Below are 27,258 nucleotides of genomic sequence, written 5' to 3'. Positions count from 1 at the left end.
AATTTTCTACTACATCGCTCGTCATTGCTTTTCAGTGTTAATTAAAACGGATCACATAAGCTAAAGCGTGTGCACTGGCTTGATCCTGCTTTCTGGCTCCTGAGAATCAAGCGAACTCCATGGGCCCAGGGTTAAAGCATGGCTAGCTTTCGGGACTTCCGGGGCAGGGCTTACGCTGGGCGGAGCGCTCGCGAGGGTGGAGAAGAAGGCGGGGACTCTAGGCTGCGGCCCCGCCCACGGGTGGGCGACAGAAGGGGCGCGACTCGAGGGCGGGGCCTCCTCTGGGCGGAGCGCTTGGGCGGAAGGCGGGGTCTCCGAGCGGTGGCCCCGCCCCGGGGCGGCTCCAGGTGAGGGGAAGGCGGGGCTCGAGGCGTGGAGGTCCGCTTCCCAAGCCGCGGCGCTGGTTCGGTCGTGGGCCCCGCGGGTGGCCCAGGTCAGCGTCCGCGCTCCGGCGGCCATCTTGCCCGCGCGCGCGGCTCCCGCGGCGGGAGGGGCGGCGTCAGGCCGGAAACGGCTGTGTGGCGGCACGCCACCTCCGCAGGTCAGTGAGTGCGGCCCGGAGCGGGTCTCGGTGTGGGCCCGGGGGTGGCAGCTGCGGCCGCTTCCTCAGAGCCTCGCCGGCGGGTGGCGGTCTGATCAGTGGGATGGTCACGGCCCCCGGCGGCCGGCGGGCCTCGTGGGGAGCCTTCGGGCGCCCCGCGGCCGCGTGGCAACCGCCCTCGGTGCGGCCGCGGCGGGCGTGTGCAGCCGCGTCCCCCTTGGCCGAGCGGCTCAGCCGGGCGTCTGGAACGTGGGAGTCGCGATCAGATTCCTGGTTTACCCGGAATAAGAACACGAGGAGTTGCAGTTGTACCCTGTTAAATGCTTGTTAAAGGGCCTGTCACCGCGTGAGCTCTGTGATCCCTCTGCCTCCGCGGATAATGCAGATTGCTTGAGAGGAACGAAGCCTGTATGCCTTGCTGAATTGCTCAGCAAATGACTGTTGTCGGCTTTTTGGAATAACTATTTTAATGAAAATTTAAATTGTGTGCAGTGCATCATCTTGGAGATGGTAGTACTGCAAATTTCCTGAAACTGCTGTCGTACAGCGATGTAGCTCGGTAAGAAAGTAGCCAAACCCCCAAGCATATAATTGTATGTTTTTGAGTTATTATAGTGTATTGAACTTGTGTCCAGTAGACACCTGGGGTTGAGATGTGTTGTAAGTGTAAAGTACAGACTAGATTCCCAAGATTTAATACAAAATTGTAAAAAGTTTAGTAATTTTTTTTTGTTGTTGTTGTTGTTTGTTTTTCGAGACAGGGTTTCTCTGTGTAGCTTTGCGCCTGTCCTGGAACTCGCTTGGTAGACCAGGCTGGCCTGAACTCACAGAGATCCGCTTGCCTCTGCCTCCCGAGTGCTGGGATTAAAGGCGTGTGCCGCCGCCGCCACCACCACCACCCGGCATGTTTAGTAATTTTTTAAAAGTTGGTTGTATATATGTAAACACTTTTTTGGGGGGAAGTTGAGGATGGAACCCAGGGCCTTGCGCTTGCTAGGCAAGCTCTCTACCACTGAGCTAAATCCCCAACCCCCTATGTAAACACTTTTGATATGCTAAATTAAAAGATATTCTAAGATGATTAAAGGTGGTGGTGCTGCCCTTAATCCCAGCACTCAGGAGGCAGAGCCAGGTGGATCTCTGTGAGTTCGAGGCCAACCTGGTCTACAGAGCGAGATCCAGGACAGGCACCAAAGCTACACAGAGAAACCCTGTCTCAAAACAAAACAAAGATATTCTAAGTTTCATTTGTTACTTTTGAATTGTGCCTGCTAGAGAATTATAGGTCATGGCTCACAGTATTTCTTTTGGGTGTTATAGATGTTCTGGTGGTGAACCAGGAACTCTCCATGGTTTTTTTTGCTGAGAAGCCATCGAAGGGAAATAAGCACTAAACCTGAAGGTGAGGACCTCAATTATTGCAACTCCTTCCTCCTCCATGGATTTTGCAGTGTTCCCGCCTCTGAAAGCATTTACTCTCCGGGCTGTTTGAAAGAAGGGTAGAATGGTGGGGTACCAACATCTGTGTGAATCAGAGAGCTTAGTTCATCTTGTCTTGGATGTTAGAACTTTGTGAGGTGGAAATTAGGTAGATTTTACCCAAATATTAAGGAACTGGTAAGGATCTAAGCTGATTAAGTGTCTGAAGAATTTCTGAGTCCTTATTTGTTTATTTACTTACTTTTCTCTCTTCCAGATTATATTATTGCATGAGAACCCATCTGTATTTTGTGTTAGACTTCTTTAGGATGGTTGTAGACACATTGCTTTTTCCAGGGCCATCTTTGTAATGTGCAGACTGTGCAGTAGCACCAGCCTAACCTTTAGAGTGACCAGCTGTTTAAAAGCTCAACCATCACTTCTTGATATTTGCATTTTTCACTGGGTCCTGTCAGTTAGGTAGCTGATCCTCCCTACAGCCTGTGGCTAAGATGGAGTTGACAGGCCTGGCACAGGATCCAAGCCATCTGTTCTTGACTTCATTCCCTCACAAAATGAAAAAGATTTGTCAGTTCCTGTCAAACTCAAAGGTTCTGTGATTTTTGTATGCGTTACTGTCATAATTTTGTGGGCAGTCACGTATTTTATAAGGATAGCATGAGAATGCTGATTGGTTCTTCACTGAGCAACATGTAAATCAAAATGTTCAAATTCCAGTGCCTTCCTTTGATTTCTGCTGCTGTGGTAAAATACTTTGACAGAAGAACCCTCAGGGAGAAGAGTTCATTTTAGCTACCTTTCCAGGTTATAGTCCCTCATTTTGGGGAAGTCAAGGTGACAGGGACTAGGAAGACAAGCTAGTCACATTACTTATTAGTAAGGAGCTGAAATCAGTAATTTAATGTGTGCATGCTCACTGCTCAGCTAGCTTTCTCCGTTCTCAGACAATTCAGGATCTGCCTGCCCACTGGAATAGTATCACCCACATTATGTTGGTCTTTCTACTTCAAATAATATAATCAAGATAATCCCCTTTAGACAGGCCTACAGGCTAACCTGATCTACACAGTCCCTCAATGAGATTCTCTTATCAGCTGATTCTGGATTATGTTAAGGTGGCTATAATTGGCACATATAGTAACCTTACTATTTTTGAGACAGATTTCCTGTGTCTGAGATTGATGCTGAACCCTTGATCCTCTTACCTCTACCTCCCAAATGCCATGATTACAGGTGTACACCACTATACCTAGATTTCAGTAACACTTGAATTTTTGAATTGTATTTTTCTATATGCAATCTAAGTTTTATTATTTATTTATTTATTTATTTATTTATTTATTTATTTATTTATTTTTTAACCATACATGCTTTGTATCTACAATAAGATTCCAGTATGGAATTCTAGGTTAAAGTGTGTTTATGTAAGTATTGAGTTCTTTTTATTTTTTCCCCAGGAGCATAGCAAGAATTTCAAGACAATGTTTATTAAGAAGCTGCCTCTATTTGTGAGAATATAGGTATGGCTATTATCCTTTACTCTAGTGCGTTGGTTCTCAACCTTCCAAATGCAGTGACCTTTTAATACAGTTCCTCATGTTGTAGTGACCCACACCCATAAAATTATTGTCATTGGTATTTCATAACTGTGACTTTGCTATTATTACATATCAAAGTGTAAGTCACTTTTGGGGATAGAGGTTTGCCAAAGGGGTCACAATCCGCAGATGCTGTAGGTGGCATCTAGTTTTTCTTTTTGCTGCCTTAGCTGGTTCCTATTCTCTGATTTGCTTCCCTTCTTCCTCCTTTTTCAGTCTCCACACTCTTTGCTGTTGGCTGTGTCTGTTATCAGAATGCAGCTTTGTTAGAACAGGATTCTATCTGCCCCTGTCAAACACTGTACCCAAAGTTGAAAACAGTGGCCACAACATACAAGGTGCTAAATAAACAGTTACAGAATAAATAGAATACAGTGTGTTAAAGTAATCTCCTTTCAGGATGCTGTACTTCTGGGTCTTCTGTCACTAGAAGCAATTAGAACAGCCAGTGCTTTGTTCTTGGCTTAGAGCCAGGTTACACCACCCCTTTCTTCCCAAAATATGTCGATTCTTCTGGGCTAGGAAAAGGTGGAAGCTTGAGGAAACAGGCAAAACTTTGAAATAACAGGGGTCCCTGAACACATGCATTCATTAGACAGATATTAACCATCTACCAAGTGGCTGCTTCTCTGCTGTGTACCAGAAGTACAATGGAAAACAAGAGATATTTCATCTTTTGTCTTGGAAGACGTAATCCAGTAGAAGAGACTTAGATGGATTAAAGAGAAAGAATACTGTTCAGTGAGAGTCTGTTTCTAGACAGGAGAACATGGTTGATTAGAAGTTGAGGCTGTTTTCTTAGCCAAGAGTGAGGCAAATGTTACAGCCAGAGGGAACATCATTTGCAAAGATAAGGGAGAGGGGTGGGTTCTGGAACTGAATAGAAAAAGTGTGATGAAACATAGCAAGTAGAGTATGCCAGAAGGTTAGAGCAGCAGGTAAAGGCTGAAGGTATTTACAGGCTGGTAATTTAATTGTGTAAACTGGTTGCTTGTGTTGTACAATGATTATTCTGCCATGAAGAGATGACTTAGTATAGTGCTTGCTACACACTCATGAAGATATAAGTTTGGATCCTCCGAATCTATGTAAAAACTGGGCATGGTGATAGGGACCTGTAATTTCAGCACAGGAGAGGCTGTGTAGAGCAAAGGAGGATCCCTTGGGTTTGCTGGACTAGTATTGCCAAATAAGTCAACTCCAAATTCAATAAGAGACCTTGTCTCAATAAATAACGTGTACAAATTGAGCTGGGTAGGTTATCTTGAAAAAATAAAAGGACAAGAATTGGGCAGGAATGAGAAGGAACAGGTGCATTTGGGAAGAATAGGGAGTGAATATGGTCAAAATACATTGTGCATATGAGATTCTCAAAAAACTTCTGAAAATATTATATTAGGAAATTCAGCAGAGAGTGATAGAAGACATCTAACATGACTTGTGCTCTCCATATATTTGTATTGTGCACACACACCTGTCCACATGAACACATAAACCATTTATGCTCACACATAGGTACAACACACAGGTCATTCTGACCTTTAAAGGATCATAGTGGAAAGACAATTAAGAGAATTGTTGAGCTAGTATCACAGACTAGAAATTATATGTACCTTGATTTCTCATGCAGTTTATAGTGCCTTGAGAATGTCTCAGTGCAGTACCCTGAGATGAGGAGGGAAAGAGGTAAATAATAGGGATAATCTAGGGATAAGGAAAGGGAAACAACACACTGGAATAGGAAATAAAAAAGTTAAAGTGACATCAAGGATATAATTGAAATGACTGATCCTGAGCATCAGAAGTGTTAAAGAAGAAAATAATCCAGTATAAGAATTCCTAAATGTTGTTTTTCAATCATCTAAATGTTATGAGAGCAGGAGAGATGGCTCAGCAGTTAAGAGCACTCTGCTCCTGCAGAGGACCTGAGTTCAGTTTCCAGAACCCACATCAGGGGCTCACAGTAGTCTGTAACTCCCATCTATAGGACATCCAAAACCATTTCCTCACCTCTAAAGGCTTCCGTGAATAAACACCCAGACATGTACATATACACACATTCTTAAAAAGTAAAATCTTTTTAAGAGTTAAACATGAGAATCTCATATACACAATGCATTTTTACCATATCCACTCCCTTCTCGAATGCATCCCTTCCTTTTAACTCCTCTTAAATTCTTGTCCTTTTATTTTTTAAGATAACCCCCAAGTTCAGTTTGTACGTTTTATTTTTAAAAAACTCTTTTTTAAAGTATTTAACTTTTTAAAAGTTAAATAAATATGTTATCGAGTCTATTAAATTCTATATTGAGAATTCACATCTAAGAATGTTTTCAAGATTTGGAGGTAAAGCAACTATGTGAGATGAATACTTGTCAAAGTATCTTTCTTAGGTGTGTATGTTAGTCTATACCTGATATTTGGAGTATATGTAGGTGGACCATATGTTCACTTTTTAAAAACTGAAAGCTGGTTGTACAAATATAATTACAGTGAGATTTGTAAATACTTTGTTAATTTGTATCTAACCTATTAATTCTTGCCAGCCACTTGGAAATGTATAATATTTGTATTCAGTCTTTATTATTCAAATGAGATTTTTTTTTTAACTATTCCAGTTTTACTCAAAACTCACCTAGCCTTATAAAATTAAAAACTAAGAGCATCTAATGGCCACTTAACTAATTTTTCCAAAGTAAGTGTTATATGTGTACTGCTGATCATAAACAGGTAATTTTTAGGTAGAACACAATCAAGCACTTTTTTTTTTTTTTTTTTTTTTTTTTTTGGTTTTTTGAGACAGGGTTTCTCTGTGTAGCTTTGCGCCTTTCCTGAAACTCACTCAGTAGACCAAGTTAGCCTCGAACTCACAAAGATCCGCCTGCCTCTGCCTCCCAAGTGCTGGGATTAAAGGCGTGCTCCACCACCGCCCGGCCAATCAAGCACTTTTTAAAATAACATATTTATTTTGGCATATATTAAAATGTAATTATACAGTGTACTCATGGTTTCTGCAACTACTGATGAAATTAAAATTGATGTTCAGCCGGGCGGTGGTGGCGCATGCCTTTAATCCCAGCACTCAGGAGCCAGGTGGATCTCTGTGAGTTCGAGGCCAGTGTGGGCTACTAAGCGAGTTCCAGGAAAGACGCAAAGCTACACAGAGAAACCCTGTCTCGAAAAACCAAAAAAAAAAAAAAGATGTTCAGATTTTAAAATAGTCAGTGTAAAGAGAAATATTCTAGCATTATAAATAGTCCATGAATGAGTAAAATTGGAGAAGTACTAATCTAAATAACTTCATTATTGAGTAGATGAGAAAGTCATCCTATAACTAATTACAGCAAAACTAGGATAAATCTTCTATCTCCTTTGTTCATTCTAGTTTTTATTCTACAGAACATTCTAGTTTTTATTCTACAGAAGCCTGGTCCTTATTTTTGAAAGTTGAAAAACAATGTCCTTGCATGTTCTTACACTTCAGATTTGTGTTCTTCATTATATAATACATATTGAGTTAAATGAGTCCAAAGTGAGTGAGTTAACTTGTACTCAGTAGCTCTCTGTGGCTAGGAATTCCCATGTTTGCACAAATACAGCCGTTTACCATTGAGCGTGTTCCATTGAGTGCTGCTCTAACCATTGCTTAGGAGCGTGATTCATGTTGCTACTTTTAAGTTTTCCCCCATCACGGGTATGGTACTTATTAATTTACTCATCATAGTGAAGTTATTATAACCCAAGGTTAAATTGAAGGTACCAGTAACTGTATAATTAAGGTAATTTAGAATGGGAAATAAAGCTAGGATAGGGTTCTCAGATTCATACTAGATCACTTTATTACAGGAAGTGGTTACTCTTTAATTCATTTTTAATCAAATGAATATTATCTTAAATCTGTGGGTGGAGAGAAAAATACAAATATAGAGAAAAAGAAGGTACTTGTGTAGAGAATTCAACTTAAGGATTGTGCTTTGTTGATATTTTAAACCTCTTATTTTTAAACTTTTTCAGTGAATGGACCTGACTGGACTTTTTGAGCCCATCAATAAACATGAGTGGTACCAAGCCTGATATTTTGTGGGCACCACACCAGGTTGATAGATTTGTTGTATGTGACTCAGAACTCAGCCTTTATCATGTGGAATCGGCTGTGAATTCAGAACTCAAAGCTGGATCATTGCGTCTCTCAGAAGACTCTGCAGCCACATTACTGTCAATAAATTCAGATACACCCTATATGAAATGTGTTGCATGGTATCTCAATTATGATCCTGAATGTCTCCTAGCAGTAGGACAAGCCAATGGTCGAGTTGTACTTACAAGTCTTGGACAAGATCATAACTCTAAGTTTAAAGATTTGATAGGAAAAGAATTTGTCCCAAAACATGCTCGACAATGCAATACTCTTGCATGGAATCCACTGGATAGTAACTGGCTTGCTGCTGGTCTAGACAAGCACAGAGCTGACTTTTCAGTTCTAATATGGGATATCTGCAGCAAATATACTCCTGATATTGTTCCCATGGAAAAAGTGAGGCTTTCAGCAGGTGAAGCTGAAACAACATTATTAGTAACAAAACCACTGTATGAGTTAGGGCAAAATGATGCTTGTCTGTCTCTTTGTTGGCTTCCACGAGACCAGAAACTTCTCCTTGCTGGCATGCATCGTAATCTCGCCATATTTGATCTTCGGAACACAAGCCAGAAGATGTTTGTAAATACAAAAGCTGTTCAAGGAGTGACAGTAGACCCATACTTCCATGATCGTGTTGCTTCCTTCTATGAAGGTCAGGTTGCAATATGGGATCTTAGAAAATTTGAGAAGCCAGTTTTGACTTTGACTGAGCAACCAAAGCCCTTGACAAAAGTAGCATGGTGTCCAACTAGGACAGGTCTGCTTGCCACTTTAACAAGGGATAGTAATATTATTAGGCTGTATGATATGCAGCATACACCCACTCCCATTGGGGATGAAACAGAACCCACAATAATTGAAAGAAGTGTGCAACCTTGTGACAATTACATTGCTTCCTTTGCATGGCACCCGACAAGTCAAAATCGAATGATAGTTGTGACTCCCAACCGAACAATGTCTGACTTCACTGTTTTTGAAAGGATATCTCTTGCCTGGAGCCCAATTACATCATTAATGTGGGCTTGTGGTCGTCATTTGTATGAATGTGCAGAAGAAGAAAGTGATAATTCCTTAGAAAAAGATATAGCAACAAAAATGCGCCTCCGCGCTTTATCAAGATATGGACTTGATACAGAGCAGGTATGGAGAAACCACATTTTAGCTGGAAATGAAGACCCACAGCTCAAGTCACTCTGGTATACTCTGCACTATATCCTTTCTTCTGTTAACTTTTGAGGCAAATTGGGTAAACATGATGAATGTTTTATATGCAAACACAAATTATATAATCTAAAATTCTGATGTAAAATTGTTTAAAACTGTTGAAAGTTTTAGTTTGTGGACGGGGGCAGGAAAGTGGTCAGTAAAGTGAAACTGTCTAATTTGTGTAGATTCTTATGAATTTGCTCCTAATTAAAATAATTTTAACTTTGAAATATTTTATTATGCATAATTACCAGTATTTCCTATGCATTTAAATACTTATGAAGCAGTATACAGAAGATATGGATCAAAAATCTCCAGGCAACAAAGGATCATTGGTTTATGCAGGAATTAAATCAATAGTAAAATCATCTTTGGGTAAGAAAATTCCATTTTATATTTTAAATACATTCATAACTTTTGGACTCTTTACTTGATTCCTAGTTGATTAAAATTGTTTCAGGATTGTGTATATAAATACCTTTATCCCTCTTGGCTTTCTGATGAGCTATTTTAGTGAATGGTTAAGTATGTCGAGTGCATTTAGACCCAGAGGCTTTGTAGGAGGAACTTTGATTCCTTCCATGTGACACAGGCCTTTCTTAAATCAACTCATTTACTATTCTGTGCAGTTTATTTGAAGACCCACTTTAAGAGTTCATTTATAAGATGCTGATTGTTGGCTACGATTATATCACAGCATCTTGTGTTCTAAAGACTTAATTTAAAGATCTCTAACTGAAGAAGATCCCTTTGATTTTGCTTCCCAAATACTTTCACAAGGACTGTGATATGACATGAAGTATGGCCTAACTTGAAGAATACCTGGAAGTCCTTGATGAGTAAGTGAAGGAATCAATTAATGGATAAATTAATGTAAGATTTAAGTTGATAAACCATTTATGAATGAAAGATTCCCCCCAACCCCCCCAAAAATCTACCTTCAGCTTTAAGCAGTTGTTCTTACTCTTTTTATTGGAATTAATTGTGACAATGTTATATTATCTCTTAGGGTTCAACCTCCATATTTTATTAGTCTATTTGTACTCCATCCAGTTAAGGTCCTAGAAAAATCATTCACATTATTTGGTCAAAGCCATAGCAGAAATAATAAGTCCAAGTAGATTTTTTTTTTATAGGACTTGCTTCACTATGCTACAAGTAGCACCGAATGCACAATAACATGCTCTTTTAGAGGAGGTTTAACATTTCAGTTAAGCTGCTGCGTTTGTTATAGTGGATTTTCTTTTCTTTTTTTTTTTTTTTAAAGATTTATTTATTTATTATGTATACAGCATGTATGACTGCAGGCCAGAAGAGGGCACCAGACCTTGTTACAGATGGTTGTGAACCACCATGTGGTTGCTGGGAATTGAATTCAGGACCTCTGGAAGAGCAGTCAGTGCTCTTAACATTTCTCCAGCCTGGATTTTCTTTTTGAGGACTTTGAAATACTTTGATGCACAGTGCTGAAAGATGAACAGCCAGCTTCAGATCTATTTCATTTTGGTGTTTTTTCCCATTAGAACTACTCCAGAAAGAGTAACCTTTATCATAAGAAATAAAATGAGTAAGTTTAGTGAGAAACTGCCTTATTTATTAACAGAAGTAAAAAGGCAGGCATAATATATGATCACCATTTATAAACCTGAATATACTATGATTTGTGAGTTTAAAAACCGCTGCCACAAAGAATTAAGTACTGGCCAGGTGGTGGTGGCACATGCTTTTAATCCCAGCACTTGGGAGGCAGAGCCAGGCAGATCTCTGTGAGTTTGAGGCAAGCCTGGCCTACAGAGCAAGATCCAGGACAGGTACCAAAGCTACACAGAGAAACCCTGTCTCAAAAAACAAACAAACAAACAAAAAACAAAGAATTAAGTACTATGTTGATAAAATTTATAGTATTGGGCAATGGGCTAAGAGTCGAGAGTACAGGAGGAATATAACCAGAGAACAAGCAGTTGGAAATATTGGTATTTTATGGGATAGATGAAATTGTTCAAAATAAGAACCCAAAGAAATGTCTTAAAGTGGAGAATATGTGGAATAGGAAAAACATGGGAAGCTTATATTCATACAGACAAAGGAAAGAAGTCACTTTAGATCCAATTGACCAAGACAGCTGAACAGGATGAAGAGAAATCATCAACTATAAATAATTAAACTAGGCTATAGAAGTGAGGAATAAAACAGTAACTAGTGGCAGGAGCTAACCTAAAGTAGAGGGGAGGGCTGTTGTTGCTGTGTTTGCAGTTTCAACATAAGATTAAGCATGTTTAAATGCTGATTGGAAAAAGCCATGCATGTGTGTGAATGGGCATGCACATACTACTGCACATATGTGGAGGCCAGAGGACAACTTTTGGAAATCAGTGCTAGCTGTCTACCTTGCTAAGGGAGGGTCTTTCCTATTGTGTATGAACTTCATACAGTAAGTAGTCTTGCCATCCCATGATGAATTTCCTCGATTTTCCATCTCCCATAGTGCTGAGATTCAGGTGCATTCCACCTGGCCGTCTGTGGGAATTCTAGGGCATGGAACTCAGGCTTATAGGCTTGTAGCTAGGACTTAACTACTTAAGCTATTTCTCCCACCCCACTTTCTGTCGTTAATATGGCAGAAGGTTGTATAAAAGGCTTGGCCGGCTTTCCACCCAACACAGTGAAATTTTGTTTATATTTGAAAAAATTTAACTTTGATCTAGAAAACTTTTGTATTCAAATTGATTGAAAGAAGCAAAATCGCTAAGATTTTGTGTTTTTGTTTTCTTAACACCAAAGTATTCTTATAGTGTATTATTTTATCACATATATATATATTTTATACACATACGTGTGTGTGTGTGTATGTAAGAGACTTATACAAATGCATATTATCAGATTGGTGATTTGAGATTTTTTTAAGCTGTTATTGTAATGTTTGAGTATGCTTGTTCCCTTTTCAAACATTAATAAGATATTGATTCTATTAATATGGGCAGTATCAGATTCAGTGAAAAGTTTTTCATTTTTGTGTTGCATATCATGCACAGATTTTATTTCTTTCATAGATATGTTAAAATTTTGTAGATATTAAAATTGTAGTATAATGATCCATTTGAAATTCATGGTATCACATTTCTTTTTTGATAATCCTAATTACCCGCAGCATAGTTGCCAAGCTAAGAAAGAATCTCTGAGCTGCCAGAGTTCAATTCATTAAATTAAAAATATTCTATTTAAAAATAAGGAATTTGGGGCTGGAGTTGGGAGAAGACTTGCCTAGCATGCAGGAAGCCCCAGGTTTAATCCCCAGCATTGCATATAACTGAGGGTGTTGGTGAACTCTGTAGTCCCAGCTCTTAGGAGGTGGAGGCAGAAGGCTCAGAAATTTAAGGTCATCCTTGGCTACATAATAAGTTCAGGGCCAGATTGGACTACATGAGAGCCTGTGTCAGGGGAAGAAGTAATTTTGGTGTGAGAGTGGTGCTCAGCAATAGATTGGCACTTAGCCTACATGAGGTCTTGACTTCACTCCCTATCTCCAACCTCTACCTCCCACCCCCCAGAGAAAACCCCTTTTGACGGTGATGTAGCTCAGCAGCAGAGCACCTGCTTAGCACATTCAAGGCCAGGTTTAATACACAGCACCACAAAATAACTAATTCATATATAGTTATTCAATTAGTTTATTAACTCACCTTACAACTTTTCCATAAAGCGAAAAGATATAGTTTAAAATACTAACATGGTTAATATTTTAGACTTGTCACAAACCACCATCAGGGTGATAATCACACAAGCTACTTAAAAGTATGAATTTTAGGTATTGTGGAAAGCTTAGACCTATTTTTATTCCTTATTAGGTATTTAGACTAAGTGATTTTTATTTATATACATAGATATACATATATAAAGTTTAACTTGAAAATGACAGCTAAGTTTTAAATATTTTTCTCTATATAATTTTTTGTTTGTCTTGAGACAGGGTTTCTCTGTGTAGTCCTGGCTGTCCTAGAACTCAGTATATAGACCAGGCTGGTCTGGAACTCAGAGAGATCCATTTGCCTTGGCCACCATGCTGGGATTAAAGGCATACACCACCACATTCAGCTATTTTTCTCTTTTTAATGTTTATTTTATTTTATTTTTTATCTTTTGATAGATTAATTGTGGCCAGTCAGCTTTGGATCCTTTGCTACTTTTCTGTAACATAGATTGTCTCATTGTCTCCATGAGTCAAGTCTGGCCACTGCTCAAAGTCTCACAAAACTAAAATGAACATTGTGGCTAAATGTTAATATTTCCTTCTAGAGATCAGAGTACTCTTCCAAATTCAGGCGTTTGTTGGTTAAGTTCAACAACCACAGAGACAGGTTGAAGGCACATGTAGGAGATAAAGTTCCTAGGAATGGGAAGAAATTGGGTTTAGATAGAAAGATGCACACATCCTTTACTACAGAGGTGTGGTAGTTTTTAGGATTTAGAGACCAGAGGTTGAGAGGCCAAGGGTTCCTTATAGTTATAGTTGTAGCACTAAGCTATGCCCTTCTCTCTGGTTGGTTGGTGGCCAGCGCCTACTCATGGCTCCTGAAGGTTGTTCACAGTTCTTTGTTTCTCACAGACTCCTTTATCAATATGTCAGCTCTGACTGCTTTAAGACCAAGAGATCTCTTTTCTACTGCTTCTCTTCTTTGTAGACTCTGTTTAAGGGTTGACCTGATTAATTTAGACTGAGACCATATAACCGGCCATTGAGTCACTCACAGTCAGTTGAGTGAGGACCTCAGTTAGCTCTATTTGTAAAATTCTTTCATCTCTGCTATGCTTTGTTGTCTAGACACAAACCACAGATTAAGCTCAAATTCCCAAGGGGGATTAAACAAGGGTGTGTTTCCCAAGCTGTAAGGAACCCTGAGACCCTACTTCATCCTGCCTACATCCCCCCACACCCCCACACCCCACACTCCCACACTCCCACACCCCACACCCCCGTCAACAGACACACCCAGGGTTTTCCTATGTAGCTTGGGCTGTCCTGGAACTAGCTCTGTAGACCAGACTGGCCTCAAACTCACAGAGATCCACCTGCATCTGCCTCTGGAATGCTGGGATTAAAGGCATTAGACACCACTACTTGGCAAACTGATTGAATTCTAAAAGCTTATTTTTTTGCTGTTGGTCTAGTTATTTATATAAGTATCATTGAGTTATATATAGGTATATAAATATATAATTGTTGTAAGTTACATGTGTAAATTACTAAATAAAGGAAGTTTGTTATATGGACACTCATGTTTCTTCTTTCATAATTTAATTTTTTTGAAAAACTTTTTGTATTTTTGACAATTTGATCATAAAACTTTCTAGAACATTTAGGAATGTGTTATAGTTGATAAACTTCAAGTTTATACGCTTTGTCTTTATTTGCCTAAATGAAATTACTTTGCCTTTATAACCAACTGCCATGATTTCAGTATAATGCTATAAAAATAGTACGTTTTTTCTTTAAAAAAAAGATAATATGCAGTTTTCTAATTTAATAGCAGAATGAGACATAGTCACATCATGCCCATTGGTTTTCTCTTTATTATCTATCTACTTTTAAGTCCTCTGGTGACTGTAATCTCCTTTTCCATGCATGTGGATAGTTATGGAAAATATAGCAGTCAGACAGAAGTGGTCCAGCCTGTCTTGGTAAGGACATGTGACTGCACATGCACAGCAGAAAATGAAGAGAGCTCAAGTGCCTTGCTTTCAAGGCAGAGGGCATGTCTTGTAGATAAAATAATTCAGCTGCCTACTCTGCTGGAGCTTGTTCTAGTGAGAGGACAGATGTGAGAATTGATGTTCAGTGCTGTCTGCAGGGCAGAGGAAACAAGTGGTGAGTTAGATAAGAACTGTATTTTTAGAGGGTTAAAACAGCATCTCAGCTTAGTGGGCCTGAACATTCGTTCCTACAGCAATAGCTTCTTAGTACTTCAACTGTGCTGTAAAATGCTTTATTTAAAATTTCAATATACTGCTTATTTATGCTATCGTAAGATTATGGCTGAGAAATTGAATATTCTGAATGTTTTGAAATGTTTGTTTTGTTTTGTTTTTTTTTTTTGTAAAACTGAAGTGTTGCCTAATATATTTCAAAAGAACAATAAACAATATAAAATGTTTTCTGTTTTTAGGAATGGTGGAAAGCAGCAGACATAATTGGAGTGGCTTAGATAAGCAAACTGATATTCAGAACTTAAATGAAGAGAGGATTTTAGCATTACAGCTTTGTGGGTGGATAAAGAAAGGAACGGATGTAGATGTAGGGCCATTTTTGAACTCTCTTGTGCAAGAAGGAGAATGGGAAAGAGCTGCTGCTGTGGCTTTGTTCAACTTGGATATTCGACGAGCAATCCAAATCCTGAATGAAGGAGCATCTTCAGAAAAAGGTATTAGGTTATGTTCTGAGGATTGGCAGTTCATAGAATCTGCTAAAGAAAGGATGTGGATAGTTTTCAGTTACCTAGCCACATCTTATACATTTTTATTGAAAGGGAATGTATATAGTGCTAAGCAGTAAGTATTAGCCAGTCCCATATTTATATGCCTCAGGATACGTCAATTAAAAACAAAATGTTCTTAAATGACATTTTAACAAGAAGTTTTCCAACATGTATCTTCATTTTTGTTTTAAAGAAGGATCATATACATTAAGAAATGTATGTTGGAACTGCTTTTGTTTGTGATCACCTTTACTACAAACATCTAAATATATTTTACTGTATACTTTCTCTTTTGGTAGGAAACTAAATGATATTTTTTTTAGACCGATATAGATTCTTATGAAAAGCATATTGTGATCTGGAAAATGTTCCTACTTGAGTCTGATTAAAACATGTTTGTGTAGCATTGAAAGGAAGGAAGGAACAAAAGAAAGAAACAAAGGTGATAAAGTTTCAATTTGCCAGAGATCCTTAGAGAAACAGATCAGTCAAAAACCAAGACCAGCCGGGTGGTGGTGGCGCACTCCTTTATTCCCAGCACTAAGGAGACAGAGCTAGGCAGATCTGTGAGTTCGAGGCCAGCCTGGGCTACAGAGCAAGATCCTGGATAGGCACCAACTACACAGAGAAACCCTGTCTCAGTAAATGAATGAATGAATGAATGAATGAATGAATGAATGAATGATTAGAAATAGGAAAATAAGAAAACTTTGAAAATGATAGTGGGGGGTATATACATTTACTATCAGTACTCTGAGATAGCGTAGATGACCTTACTGATAAGGGTGGCAGTGATTTTGGTAAGATGGTCTTGTTTCCATTTTGATACCAAATACTAATATAACACAAAGGTGACAGCTGGACAAAGAACTTGAAAGTTCAATGTTGTACTTGCTGCTGTGGAAGTAGCCCAGTAGTAAAGCATGCCAATAGGATTCTGCGTTCAATGTCCAGCACAGCAGAACAAAAGTGATTATTATGCACAGAATTACACATGTGTATATGAATTGTTTTTGTTTTTATTTTTACTGTACTAAATTTAACAATCTTAATTTTTTTCTTATCAAGTGGGCTTCTTTTTTTGGGATAAAATTCACCCTCTGATCACTGTATTGAGAATTTACTGTGGGGGAATAAGTTATTAAGCTTCTGATCACTTTGATTAGCTGTATATTTTTAACCTGCAGGAGATCTGAATCTCAATGTGGTAGCAATGGCTTTGTCAGGGTATACAGATGAGAAGAACTCCCTTTGGAGAGAGATGTGCAGCACACTCCGATTGCAGCTCAACAACCCCTATCTGTGTGTCATGTTTGCGTTTCTGACAAGTGAAGCGGGAGCTTATGATGGAGTCTTGGTAAGTTGTTTTGTTTCCCCAGATCCTCCTTTGAATTATAACAGGTTTGATCTTTCTAATTCTGTTAATACAGATTTTAGCTACAGAAGCAAGACTATTATTTCATCCTTTACTGAAGGACTGAGCTGTAGAAATGTACAACTATAAGCATATACATGTATTTGCTGTTTAAATTGTGTGTGTTATGTGTATGTGTGTGTACAACTGATGATCAGTCAGTCAGTTTTGGCTAAGGTGTCCATTCATCTTAAGTTAATGTTGGTCATTTTCAAACAGTTTCTGTTTGGAAAATAGTTATGTGATCACCCGACTTATACCAGACTGCATTTGATTTAGTCTTTCAGTTAGTTTAGTAACGTGTGCAAGCACATCATTTCTTCCTTGTCATGAAGTGAGGTTCCTTCTCCATTCCAGTTGTTGAGTCACAGTCTTCACATTAAACCTCTTTGTACTCTCTGTCTTCTTTCCAGCGATGAAAAGAACTTTCTATGTTAAGATTTAGTCCTCTGTTTGCTATTAGAGCAGTTTTTACACAAGATGCATTGCTTCAGTAATTGGCAAGCTATAAGATTTGTAAAAATGTGTATTTTATTGAGCTATCATACTGAAAATTTAAATAAATGTTAGTGTTTATTTTGACAGTGTCCAGTTTATTTTGTCCATTTCTGTTAATAAACTTCTAGTGAACCTTCCTGAACTTCAAATTAATATCAAGGAATGTTTATTTTTAACTGTTTTGTTAACCAGATTTTTAAGTCTTGTGTTTGAGCTAACAGGATACTTACAGCAAGTGCTAGGGAATGAGACTGTTTAAATATTACATTTCTGTGTTTTAATTTGTTACCTATAATAAGATCCTTTCTTCTCTTATACCAAAAGGGAGAGCTGAGAAGGAAGGTCATATAGCCAAGCTATTTCAAGAATGTATGTAATTTAATGTCTGTGTACTTATATTTTATTTTTAGATTATCTTTATCTGAGTGCTGAATTCAGATAAAGAGCCAGTCTTTGCTCTGCCACAGTTTAATCTTAGCTAGTCAGTTAACTTTGAGGGCTTACCTTTCTCAGATATCAAGACTATAAAGTGGGTATCAACTGAAAGAAAACTTTAATAGAATGATTTTGACAGAATTTGGATCTTTTTGCTACCTATAATTTTTTTCTTATTGCAAAATGACTTGTACATTTCTAAATTTATAGTAATATTTTCAAAGTAATTTTTTCTAATGCCGATTAATAAAATGTTGCCTCTGAAGAGTCTGCTGCAAACCACCTATATTGGACAGAAGTGTCTCTTTACAGGTTTTAGGCTTTGTGTTTAAGATTTATAGTGTTTTCTTTTTAAAGGTAAGATTATTTTTATTTTATGTATATGGATGTTTTTCTGGATGTATGTCTGTGTACTATATGTGTGCAGTGTCAGAGGAGGCCAGCCAGATATGAGCATTGGATTCTCTGGAACTGGAGTTCAAAGTGTTTGTGAGCCACTATGTGGGTACAGCATAATTAAACCTGGGTCCTCTGGAAGAGTAGCCAATGTTCTTTTTTTATTTAATTTTATTTTCTTATTTAAGAATTTTTTTAAAAAATTCATTTTACATACCAACCACAGATTCCCCCTCTCATTCTTCCTCCTGATCCTCTCCCAGCCTCCCCACTCCCCATGACCCATCCCCCATCCCCTCCTTCAAAAGGATAAGGCCTCCAATGGGGAGTCAGCAAAGACTGGTATATTCAGTTGAGGCAGGACCAAGCCTGGAGGCAGGACCAAGGCAGAACCCCCGTATCAAGGCTGAGCAAGGTACCCCACCATAGGTAATGGGCTCCAAAAAGCCAGCTCATGCACCAGGGATAGATCCTGATCCCACTGCCAGGGGCCCCTTAAACAGACCAAGCTACATGACTCTCTCCCATATGCAGACCGTCTAGTCTAGTTCCATACCTGTTGATCTAAAGTTCATGATTTCCTGCAAGCTTGGTTCAGTTGTCTGTAGATTTCCCCATCATGATCCTGATGCACTTGCTGATATAATCCCTCTTCTCTCTCTTCACCTGGATTTCTGGAGGTTGGCCTGGTGCTTGGCTGTGGATCTCTGCATCTGCTTCCATCAGTTACTGGATGAAGTTGCCAATGTTTTAACCACTGAGGCATCTTTACAGCCCCAAGTTATTAGTATTCTTAATAAAATCTATACTGGTATATCCAGTTCATAGATTCCCTAGATTTGGTGATTAATTTTATGTTGCTGTTTCTCTAAAATTGATTGCTTTGAAAGAAGGATTAGATGACATTTTAAACTTGATATTCTGTGCATCGTGATATATAGTTTATATTCGTATTATAGAAGAATGAACTGATTTTTTAAATATATATAACTGAATTAGGCAGGTCTATGTTTGAAAGGTAAATCTGTACTGTCAAGGATAACGACCTTAATACTGTGTTTCCTAATAGTAACATCAGAAAAGGCTTCTTTGGCAATTGGTGACTCTTCCAACATCTGAACATATATACATATGAAAGTGTATACTCTCTTCCTATTTTTTTGTAACACATATGAAAATAAACTTACATATTAGGTCCATATTTAGTCTCTGTAAAAACTGAAAAATGAAGGAATGTACAATTGTTTGTTTGTTTGTTTTCCAGTATGAAAACAAAGTTGCAGTACGTGACAGAGTGGCATTTGCTTGTAAATTCCTTGGTGACACTCAGGTGAGAACTGATTCAGTTCTATATTTGAGGTGGTTACTTGTTACTATGAATTATTTTAAGAAACTAATCTTTATATATCATTATATACCTGAAAATCTTTATATAAAATCTAAAAAGGTAATTATTACATTAAAATTATAAATATACATATAATATCTAAATTTGTTTTAGAATGTTGACTTGATGTTTTAGTTTAATTTTGCTTTTATAAGAAAACTTCGCAGATACAGATTTAAAATTTGAGTACTGCTATACACAAATCTTTCGTTTCAGTACCTGAACACTTACCTGCTGCCTCTGAGGGTTGTGAAGATGAGATAGATGCACACGATGACTAGCAGTACCATTATAAGGACAGCGCTGGGGAACTAAGGAAGAATGTTGGCTGGAGTTTAGACTAGGATGAATTAGACCATGTAAAGGAAATAGTTTTTATTGATGATTTTCAACATGTCATTCCAATTCTGTGATTCTGTTTCATGCTACCACAAGAGAGATAAGGGGACACTTCCCTTAGAGTTAACCATCTATAATCATAGGAAATGTCAGTTTTGAAATGATTCTGAGAACTAGGTAGATAGCACAGTTGAAAAACTCAGTGGAATCCCCTAGAAGCTATGGAAATACCTGCCTGGGTGTACACATGTCACCCCAGGGCTGGGTGGCAGAGAAAGACATCTGATGTCAGTCTCCGGCCTCCACACATACCCTCGCATCATGTCACACTAAAATAAAGTGATTATGGATCCTGTAGTGGAACTTGAAATAGATGTAGCCTTTTTAGTACATATCTAGGTTTTGGCAAGAGTTTCTGTCTTAAAATGTTTTCCATCAAGAATAAAATTGTTCTAAATATAATAATTCTCAGTTATAGACTGTGTAGTGAAATAGATTGCATTAGAAGAAATCACTTTGAATTTTTTCAGTTAAATAAATACATTGAAAAGCTGACCAACGAAATGAAAGAGGCTGGCAATTTGGAAGGAATCTTGCTTACAGGCCTCACTAAAGATGGAGTGGACTTGATGGAGAGCTATGTGGATAGAACTGGAGATGTCCAGACGGCAAGCTATTGCATGTTACAGGTTAGTGCAGTCTAACACAGATCTCTGCATGGCATGTATCTCCTCAGCTAAATAAAGCACACATGCTCTTTCCTTGCTTAGGAGTTTTGGTTTGTAGTTTGACCTTGTTGATCTGTAGGGCTTAGGTTGTATCTTATTGTCCCTGATCTCATTAGCTTATCCAAGTTTTTCTTTCTGTCTGAGAAATACCTGTCTTGACTGCATCTGAGTTTATGTGAGGCTCACATGGAACCAGACCCTCAGGTCAGAGTCCAGCCCATCTTCCATAAAGGACGCCTTCCCCTGATCTGAACTGTGGTTTCATTTCAACAACAGAAGAGAAGTTATACTTCAGTTCTTTTAACCCCCAGTGTCCTTTTTATTACCAACAGTTTACCAACAGGGTAATTTTAATAACTAGTTCATCAACCTTTTTTTCATTACTTTAACAGTCCAGTGGTTAAACCAAATTCCAGGAAAAAGTTGCTTTCTACTTTACTTTTGTGGGAAACTTGAGGTCTGTCTCTGCTCTATGTCCAGTAGCCCTCTAGCAGTCTTAGCCTTTCCTGCATGAGCACCTCTTTCCTTGGTGCCTTCTTCCTTTTATCTGAAAGCCTGCCTTACCTGAGTAAGCCAGTCAAAATGTGCTTACTCCTCCCTTCAGCTTATATAAAACATCAAGCCACCACCCATGTGAGAAAAGGTATTCCGCCATAGAACTTTTCTCATTGGAATGAGCTTTTTGTTTTTTAAATGAACTACTGATACATGGCTACAGAGTACAGATGGGTTAGTAATAGCACAATTTGCAAAATGTTAAAATGCAAACCAATCAGTACGTAATGTGACCTTTAAAACCTCTAGTCAATTGCTGCTGTTCAGTTGAGATGTTTCCTCTGTATACATTTATTTAGATTAACTCTACTATCCGGCTGTTATCATTTGGTTTGTCCCCTTTCCTTTTGTTCCTTGGTTTTTCCTGCTTTATTGTGTACCCATTGCTTTCTGCATTTCCCCTTATGTCTCCTATTGGCCTCTAGCCGTGCCTTTCTTGTTGTCTTTTTGTTAAATATGGTGCTCTGGGTCTCCCAGTATGCATCCAGAACTCATCCTAGTCACATTTCCCTCATTCTGCATTTCACACCTGACATGCCGTAATTGCCCCCCTTTCCTACCTCACATCTAGCCCTGGGCTTTTCTTTTTATTATTATTATTGTTATTTTTAAAAATTTTTTCTTTATTATTATGTGTTTTAAATTTTATATATCAGGCATGGGTTCCCCTGTCCTCCCCCCTCCCACACCCCCCACTTCCCCCCCCCTCCATTCCCATATCCTCCAGGATCAAGGCACCCCTGGGGATTCATTTAAACCTGGTAGATTCAGTACAGGCAGGTCCTGTTACCTCCTTCCAGACTGAGCAAAGTGTCCCTGTGTAAGCCCAAGGTTTCAAACAGCCAGCTCATGCACTAAGGACAGATCCTGGTCCCACAGGCTGGATGCCTCCCAAACAGATCAAGCTATTCAATGGTCTCACTTATCCAGAGGGCCTGATCCAGCTGGGGGCTCCACAGCCTTTGGTTCATAATTCATGTGCTTCCATTCGTTTGGCTATTTGTCCCTGTGCTTTTTGCAATCTTGGATTCAACAATTCACGCTCTTGCAGACCCTCCTCTTTCTCGACAGTTGGACACCTGGAGCTCCACCTGGGGCCTGGCTGAGGATCTCTGCGTCCACTTCCATCAGTTATTGGATGAGAGTTCCAAGACAAGTGTTAGGGTGTTTGGCCATCTGATCACCAGACTAGGTCAGATCAGGCTTTCTCTCGACCATTGCCAGCAGACTACAGAGGATGTATTATTGTGGATTTCGGGGGACCTCTCGAGCACTCTGCCTATTTCTGGTCTCATGTGGTCTTCATTTATCATGGTCTGTTATTCCTCGTTCTCCCTTTCTGTTCTTGATCCAGCTGGGATCTCCTGATCCCCTAAGCTTTCTTTCCCTCAAATCTTGCCCTTCATTACTCCCACTGTCATCCAGGTTGTTCATGTAGATCTCATCCATTTCTCTGTCATTGGGTGATCCTTGGGTCTTTCCTAGGGTCCCGTTTTCTAGGTAGCCCCCCTGGAGTTATGTAGCAGTCTAGTTATCTTTGTTTTATATCTAGTATCCTCCTATGAGTGAGTACATATCGTGTTTGTCCTTCTGAATCTGGGTTACCTCACTCAGGATGATTTTTTCTAGATCCGTCCATTTGCCTGCAAACCTCATGATGTTATTGTTTTTCTCTGCTGAGTAGTACTCCATTGTGTATATGTACCATATTTTCTTTATCCATTCTTCAGTTGAAGGGCATCTAGGTTGTTTCCAGGTTCTGGCTATTACAAACAAAGCTGATACGAACATAGCTGAGCAAATGCCCTTGTGGTATGATTGAGCATACCTTGGGTATATGCCCAAGAGTGCTATAGCTGGGTCTTGGGGGAGATTGATTCCCAGTTTTCAAAGGAAGCGCCATATTGATTTCCAAAGTGGCTGTACAAGCTTGCATTCCCACCAGCAGTGGAGGAGAGTTCCCCTTGCTCCACATCCTCTCCAGCATAAGCTGTCTTCTGTGCTTTTGATCTTAGCCATTCTGACAGGTGTAAGGTGGTATCTCAGAGTTGTTTTGATTTGCATTTCCTGGATAATTAGGGATGTTGAGCAATTCCTTAAATGTCTTTCAGCCATTTGAACTTCCTCTGTTGAGAATTCTCAATTTAGTTCTATAGCCCATTTCTTAATTGGGCTGTTGGGCATTTTGATGTCTAATTTCTTAAGTTCTTTATATATTCTGGAGATCAGCCTTCTGTCAGATGTGGGGTTGGTGAAGACCTTTTCCCATTCTGTAGGCTGTCGCTTTGTCTTGTTGACCGTGTACCCTGGGCTTTTCTTAAACTTCACATTTCACACGTATTATGACAGTGTAATTTTATTTATGCATCTTTTCCTTTGTCCAGCGATCATGTATTTTATTCTGTACTTTATAAGCTCCAACTTACAGTGTCATTTTTGTTTTCGTTAGTAATTTGTTCTATAAATTATAAAAAGAAAGGAATTATAGACTTTTATTTGTTTGTTCATTACTGTTCCTAGTGTCTGTTCCTCCTGTGGATATGAATTTAATCTTTTTCCATCATCTCTAGCATTTCTTGTAATATAGGTGATGGCCCAGCTTACATTTAACAGAAGCAACTAGTTCATCTTGGTTCTTCTTGCAGCGCTTTATTAAAGAGGTGCTTTCATATTCATCTGGCCTCCTTTGGTTCTGACGAGACTAGCTGTTTTCCTTGCTATGTGGGATGGTTCATGTCTCCCTGGATTTATTTCAAGAAGCCCTGTGATTTTTCAGGAAATTGTTTGGGTCTATTATTTCTGATTCTTTATCTCTTCCATACTCTTGTTCTCCTTTTCTTGTTGGCCTTTCTGTGAATAAACAAGTTCCAGTGTCCAGAGCCTGGGGTTCTGGTCATTTTCTTCTTTCCTTTTTATTACTTAGCTCCTCCTCTTCAAGGACCATTTCTTTTCTCTTTTCTCTTTTGTTTTGAGACAGGTTCTCATGTGTAGCCTTGGGTGGCCGTGTATTCATTATGTAGGCCAGGCTGGGATCAGCCTACGTCTACTTCTGTGTGCTGGGTTTAAAGGTGTGTGCTTTCATGCCCAGCTTCAACTGGACAATTAATGTTGGTTTGTTTATTTGTTCTTCTCTTTATCACTGTCCTTGGCCATTAAACTTGCCAGGAATTTTTTTCCTCCTATATCCATAAGTCTTTTTAAAAATAATCTTTGTTATACTTTATATTCCTTATTTACTCACTGGTTTAAGGGATTATTTTCCTTTAAGTCTTTAAGTGTTTTTCTTTGAGCATATTTCTTTGAATGTGCTACATACAGCATTAAATTTTTCTTCTGTCAACTCTGACATTTATATCTGTTTTAGAAATATTCTTAATGGTCAAATTGATGTTCTGAATGAAAAGAACTTTAAAGTAAACTTAGGAAAACCAGTTCTTGCTTCTCATTAATGCCTATGTGCATTTCATATTTAACTTATGTGAAAACAACATTTCACTCTTAGATATGACAGGCAAGATTCAGTATTAGTTTAAATGTCGTTAAGTAGTTTTGATGTGTAATTTGGATACATTATAAGCAGAATTTTTGACTCCATAAGTTTTAATACTTAGGACCAGGGGACTTCTTATCACCCTTGACTGTATTAGCTAGAAGGGTGGATAGTTTTCCACTTGCTCTGTAAACTCAAAAGGAGTTCCACTTCCTGGTCAGCTATGTTATATAGGTGCATGCTTACATCTCTAGTGAAGTCCAGCTTAGGGTAGAGTAGTGAGGCTTTCCTCATTAGGACCAGTTTCAGGGAAAAGGCCATTTCTTCTGAGTTACTCATACTGTGTTCTACCCAGAATCCTCTGGTTTAAACCAGGACATTGGAAATATTTGAAACAATTCATGTGTTTTTTTTTTTTTGTTGTTGTTGTTGTTGTTTTTAGGGTTCACCTTTAGATGTTCTTAAAGATGAAAGGGTTCAATATTGGATTGAGAATTACAGAAATTTATTAGATGCCTGGAGGTTTTGGCACAAACGAGCTGAATTTGATATTCATAGGAGTAAGTTGGATCCCAGTTCCAAACCTTTAGCACAGGTAAGTAGGTTGTTCTAGAGAGAATCAAATTTAACCTGTGAGCGTCAGATTAGTGAATTACTGCCCATTCTTTTACTTCTATTAGTTTCTCTTATTGTTTTTGTCCGTTCCAGAACACACTTTGTTCTTAATCTTTTTCTGTTTTATTTTACTTTACTTTTTGTTTCCTAACAATCATCTTGTCCAGCTGACCTGTACTCTGAGATAAACAAAGGAAAGTAGGCCCAGATGATCTCAGGAAAGCCTAATTGCTAGGGCTGCCTGAGATTCAGTGTCTGCCAAACACTTTCAGAGTCTCAAATGTCAGTAATTCCATGTGTGCATTGTTTTTATGTATTATTTATATGCAGTAGAGCAGGATTTGGGGATTAAAAAATAGGATAAGTATAGTCATATGTCTCTATGGCATTTTTAATATGAGATCAATTATCACATGAGGTATGTGACATGGTATCATACTATTACTTCAGATGGTAAATATTTGGTTGTGTTCACCGTGAGCACTGGATGCTAATATTTGATTTTTGACATCAGTTGAAAAGGTGGAGCAGGTGTTTTAGTAAGACAGTATTGAGCTGTGTGTTACTAATCTGGAAGAGCTGAATACTTTTCTAAAACCTAGTGAACACCTTCTAATGGCTGTTTTTACCATCTCATCCACTTTGTTTTAAATGCTTAATGTACTACTGCAGGAGCCGTAATTCCTTTTCATCTTAGAAAAGGTGGTGGTGGGATCATTTATTTTGTTCTCAAAATGGAACCTGGGGCCTTGTATGGATTAAGCAGTTGGTCTCATACTGAGCTACATCTACAGCCCTCCTCTCTCTTCCTTCCTTCCTTCCTTCCTTCCTTCCTTCCTTCCTTCCCTCTCTTTCTCTCTCTATCCATCTGTCTGCCCTCCCCCTCACCTCTCCTCTTCTCTCTCTCTCTCTCTCTCTCTTTTTTTCTTTCTTTCTTTTTTTCAGACAAGAATCTTACTGAATTACTCAGGCTGGCCTTGAACTTGTGATCCTGTGCCTCAGCTACCTGAGTAGTTGGGTCATAGGCCTGTCAGGAAGTCCAGCTCAGAGTGTTGCTTTTATACGCAGATTTTGTTCAGAGGATGGGTCACTGAACTTTGGGTTAGTGGTTGCACTTTGGTGCCGTAGTTTCTCTGGTTGTTGCTGTAATCAGCTGCCTAACACGAAGCAGCTTAAGGACAGCAGTTGGAGGGAGTACAGCCCTTCCTGGGGAAGGAGTGGGAGCAGGACCATGAGGCAGCTAACACTTTGTGTCCACAGTCAGGAAATGAGGCCAAGCTAAGAAACCTGAAGGGCTATACAAATGACCCACTTTCTCCAGCTAGGCCCTATATCAAGACCTATTCACAGCTGTGGACCAAGTGTTCTATGGGGCACATTTTATATTAAACCACATTGGGATATTTTATAATGGCCTTGCATGCAGTCCAATGTCCCTGATAATTACAAAATGTTAGGGTCTAAAGTTCCTAGTATTTCACAAGTATCAGTGGTATTAGGAAGAATGTAATTAAGTAAAGGCAACAGGAAATACCAAATAATGTAACTGCTAGATGGAGACATGAACTGAGAGCTAATCAGATGGATCATTTTGCAAAGTAAAATAAAATTTTAAAATTATGTTGTTAGTATCAGACTTTATAATTTCATTATGGTTTGCACTAAATTGCTTTTCCATTTGCTTTATAGGTGTTTGTGAGTTGTAATTTTTGTGGCAAATCAATCTCCTACAGCTGCTCCTCAGTGCCTCACCAGGGCAGAGGCTTTAGTCAGTATGGTGTGAGTGGTTCACCAACCAAATCGAAAGTCACAAGTTGCCCTGGCTGTCGAAAACCTCTTCCTCGATGTGCACTTTGCCTCATTAATATGGGAACACCTGTTTCTAGCTGTCCTGGTATGACATCATTATACAAAATATTTTTTCTGAACTCATTTTTCTACATAATTCAATTATTGTTTCAAGTAAAATATATATTAATGTCTATTATTTTTAAGAAAAGGCACTTTA

The 27,258-nt window shown here is 38.8% G+C and overlaps 1 protein-coding gene across 4 annotated transcripts in view; it reads left to right on the top strand.

The window, feature by feature from the left end:
• The first annotated feature begins 307 nt into the window (after positions 1 to 307).
• Positions 308 to 27,258, top strand: part of Mios (meiosis regulator for oocyte development) — a 32,968-nt gene continuing 6,017 nt past the window's right edge. Inside the window, exons 1-11 of one of the 4 annotated variants that reach the window (XM_036180922.1) lie at positions 309 to 541; positions 1,862 to 1,943; positions 3,439 to 3,501; positions 7,594 to 8,927; positions 9,200 to 9,298; positions 15,085 to 15,339; positions 16,581 to 16,750; positions 19,401 to 19,466; positions 20,393 to 20,551; positions 25,078 to 25,230; positions 26,940 to 27,144. In XM_036180922.1, coding sequence (XP_036036815.1) covers positions 7,634 to 8,927; positions 9,200 to 9,298; positions 15,085 to 15,339; positions 16,581 to 16,750; positions 19,401 to 19,466; positions 20,393 to 20,551; positions 25,078 to 25,230; positions 26,940 to 27,144 — 2,401 coding nt within the window. In that variant the 5' untranslated portion in view covers positions 309 to 541; positions 1,862 to 1,943; positions 3,439 to 3,501; positions 7,594 to 7,633. The other 3 variants (XM_036180923.1, XM_036180925.1, XM_036180924.1) reach the window with 3 other exon arrangements.

Source organism: Onychomys torridus, chromosome 3, assembly GCF_903995425.1.
Source record: "Onychomys torridus chromosome 3, mOncTor1.1, whole genome shotgun sequence".
Classification (NCBI taxonomy): Eukaryota; Metazoa; Chordata; class Mammalia; order Rodentia; family Cricetidae; genus Onychomys; species Onychomys torridus.
Note: the sequence above shows the minus strand (reverse complement) of the source record. Positions and strands in the feature narration are given on the sequence as shown.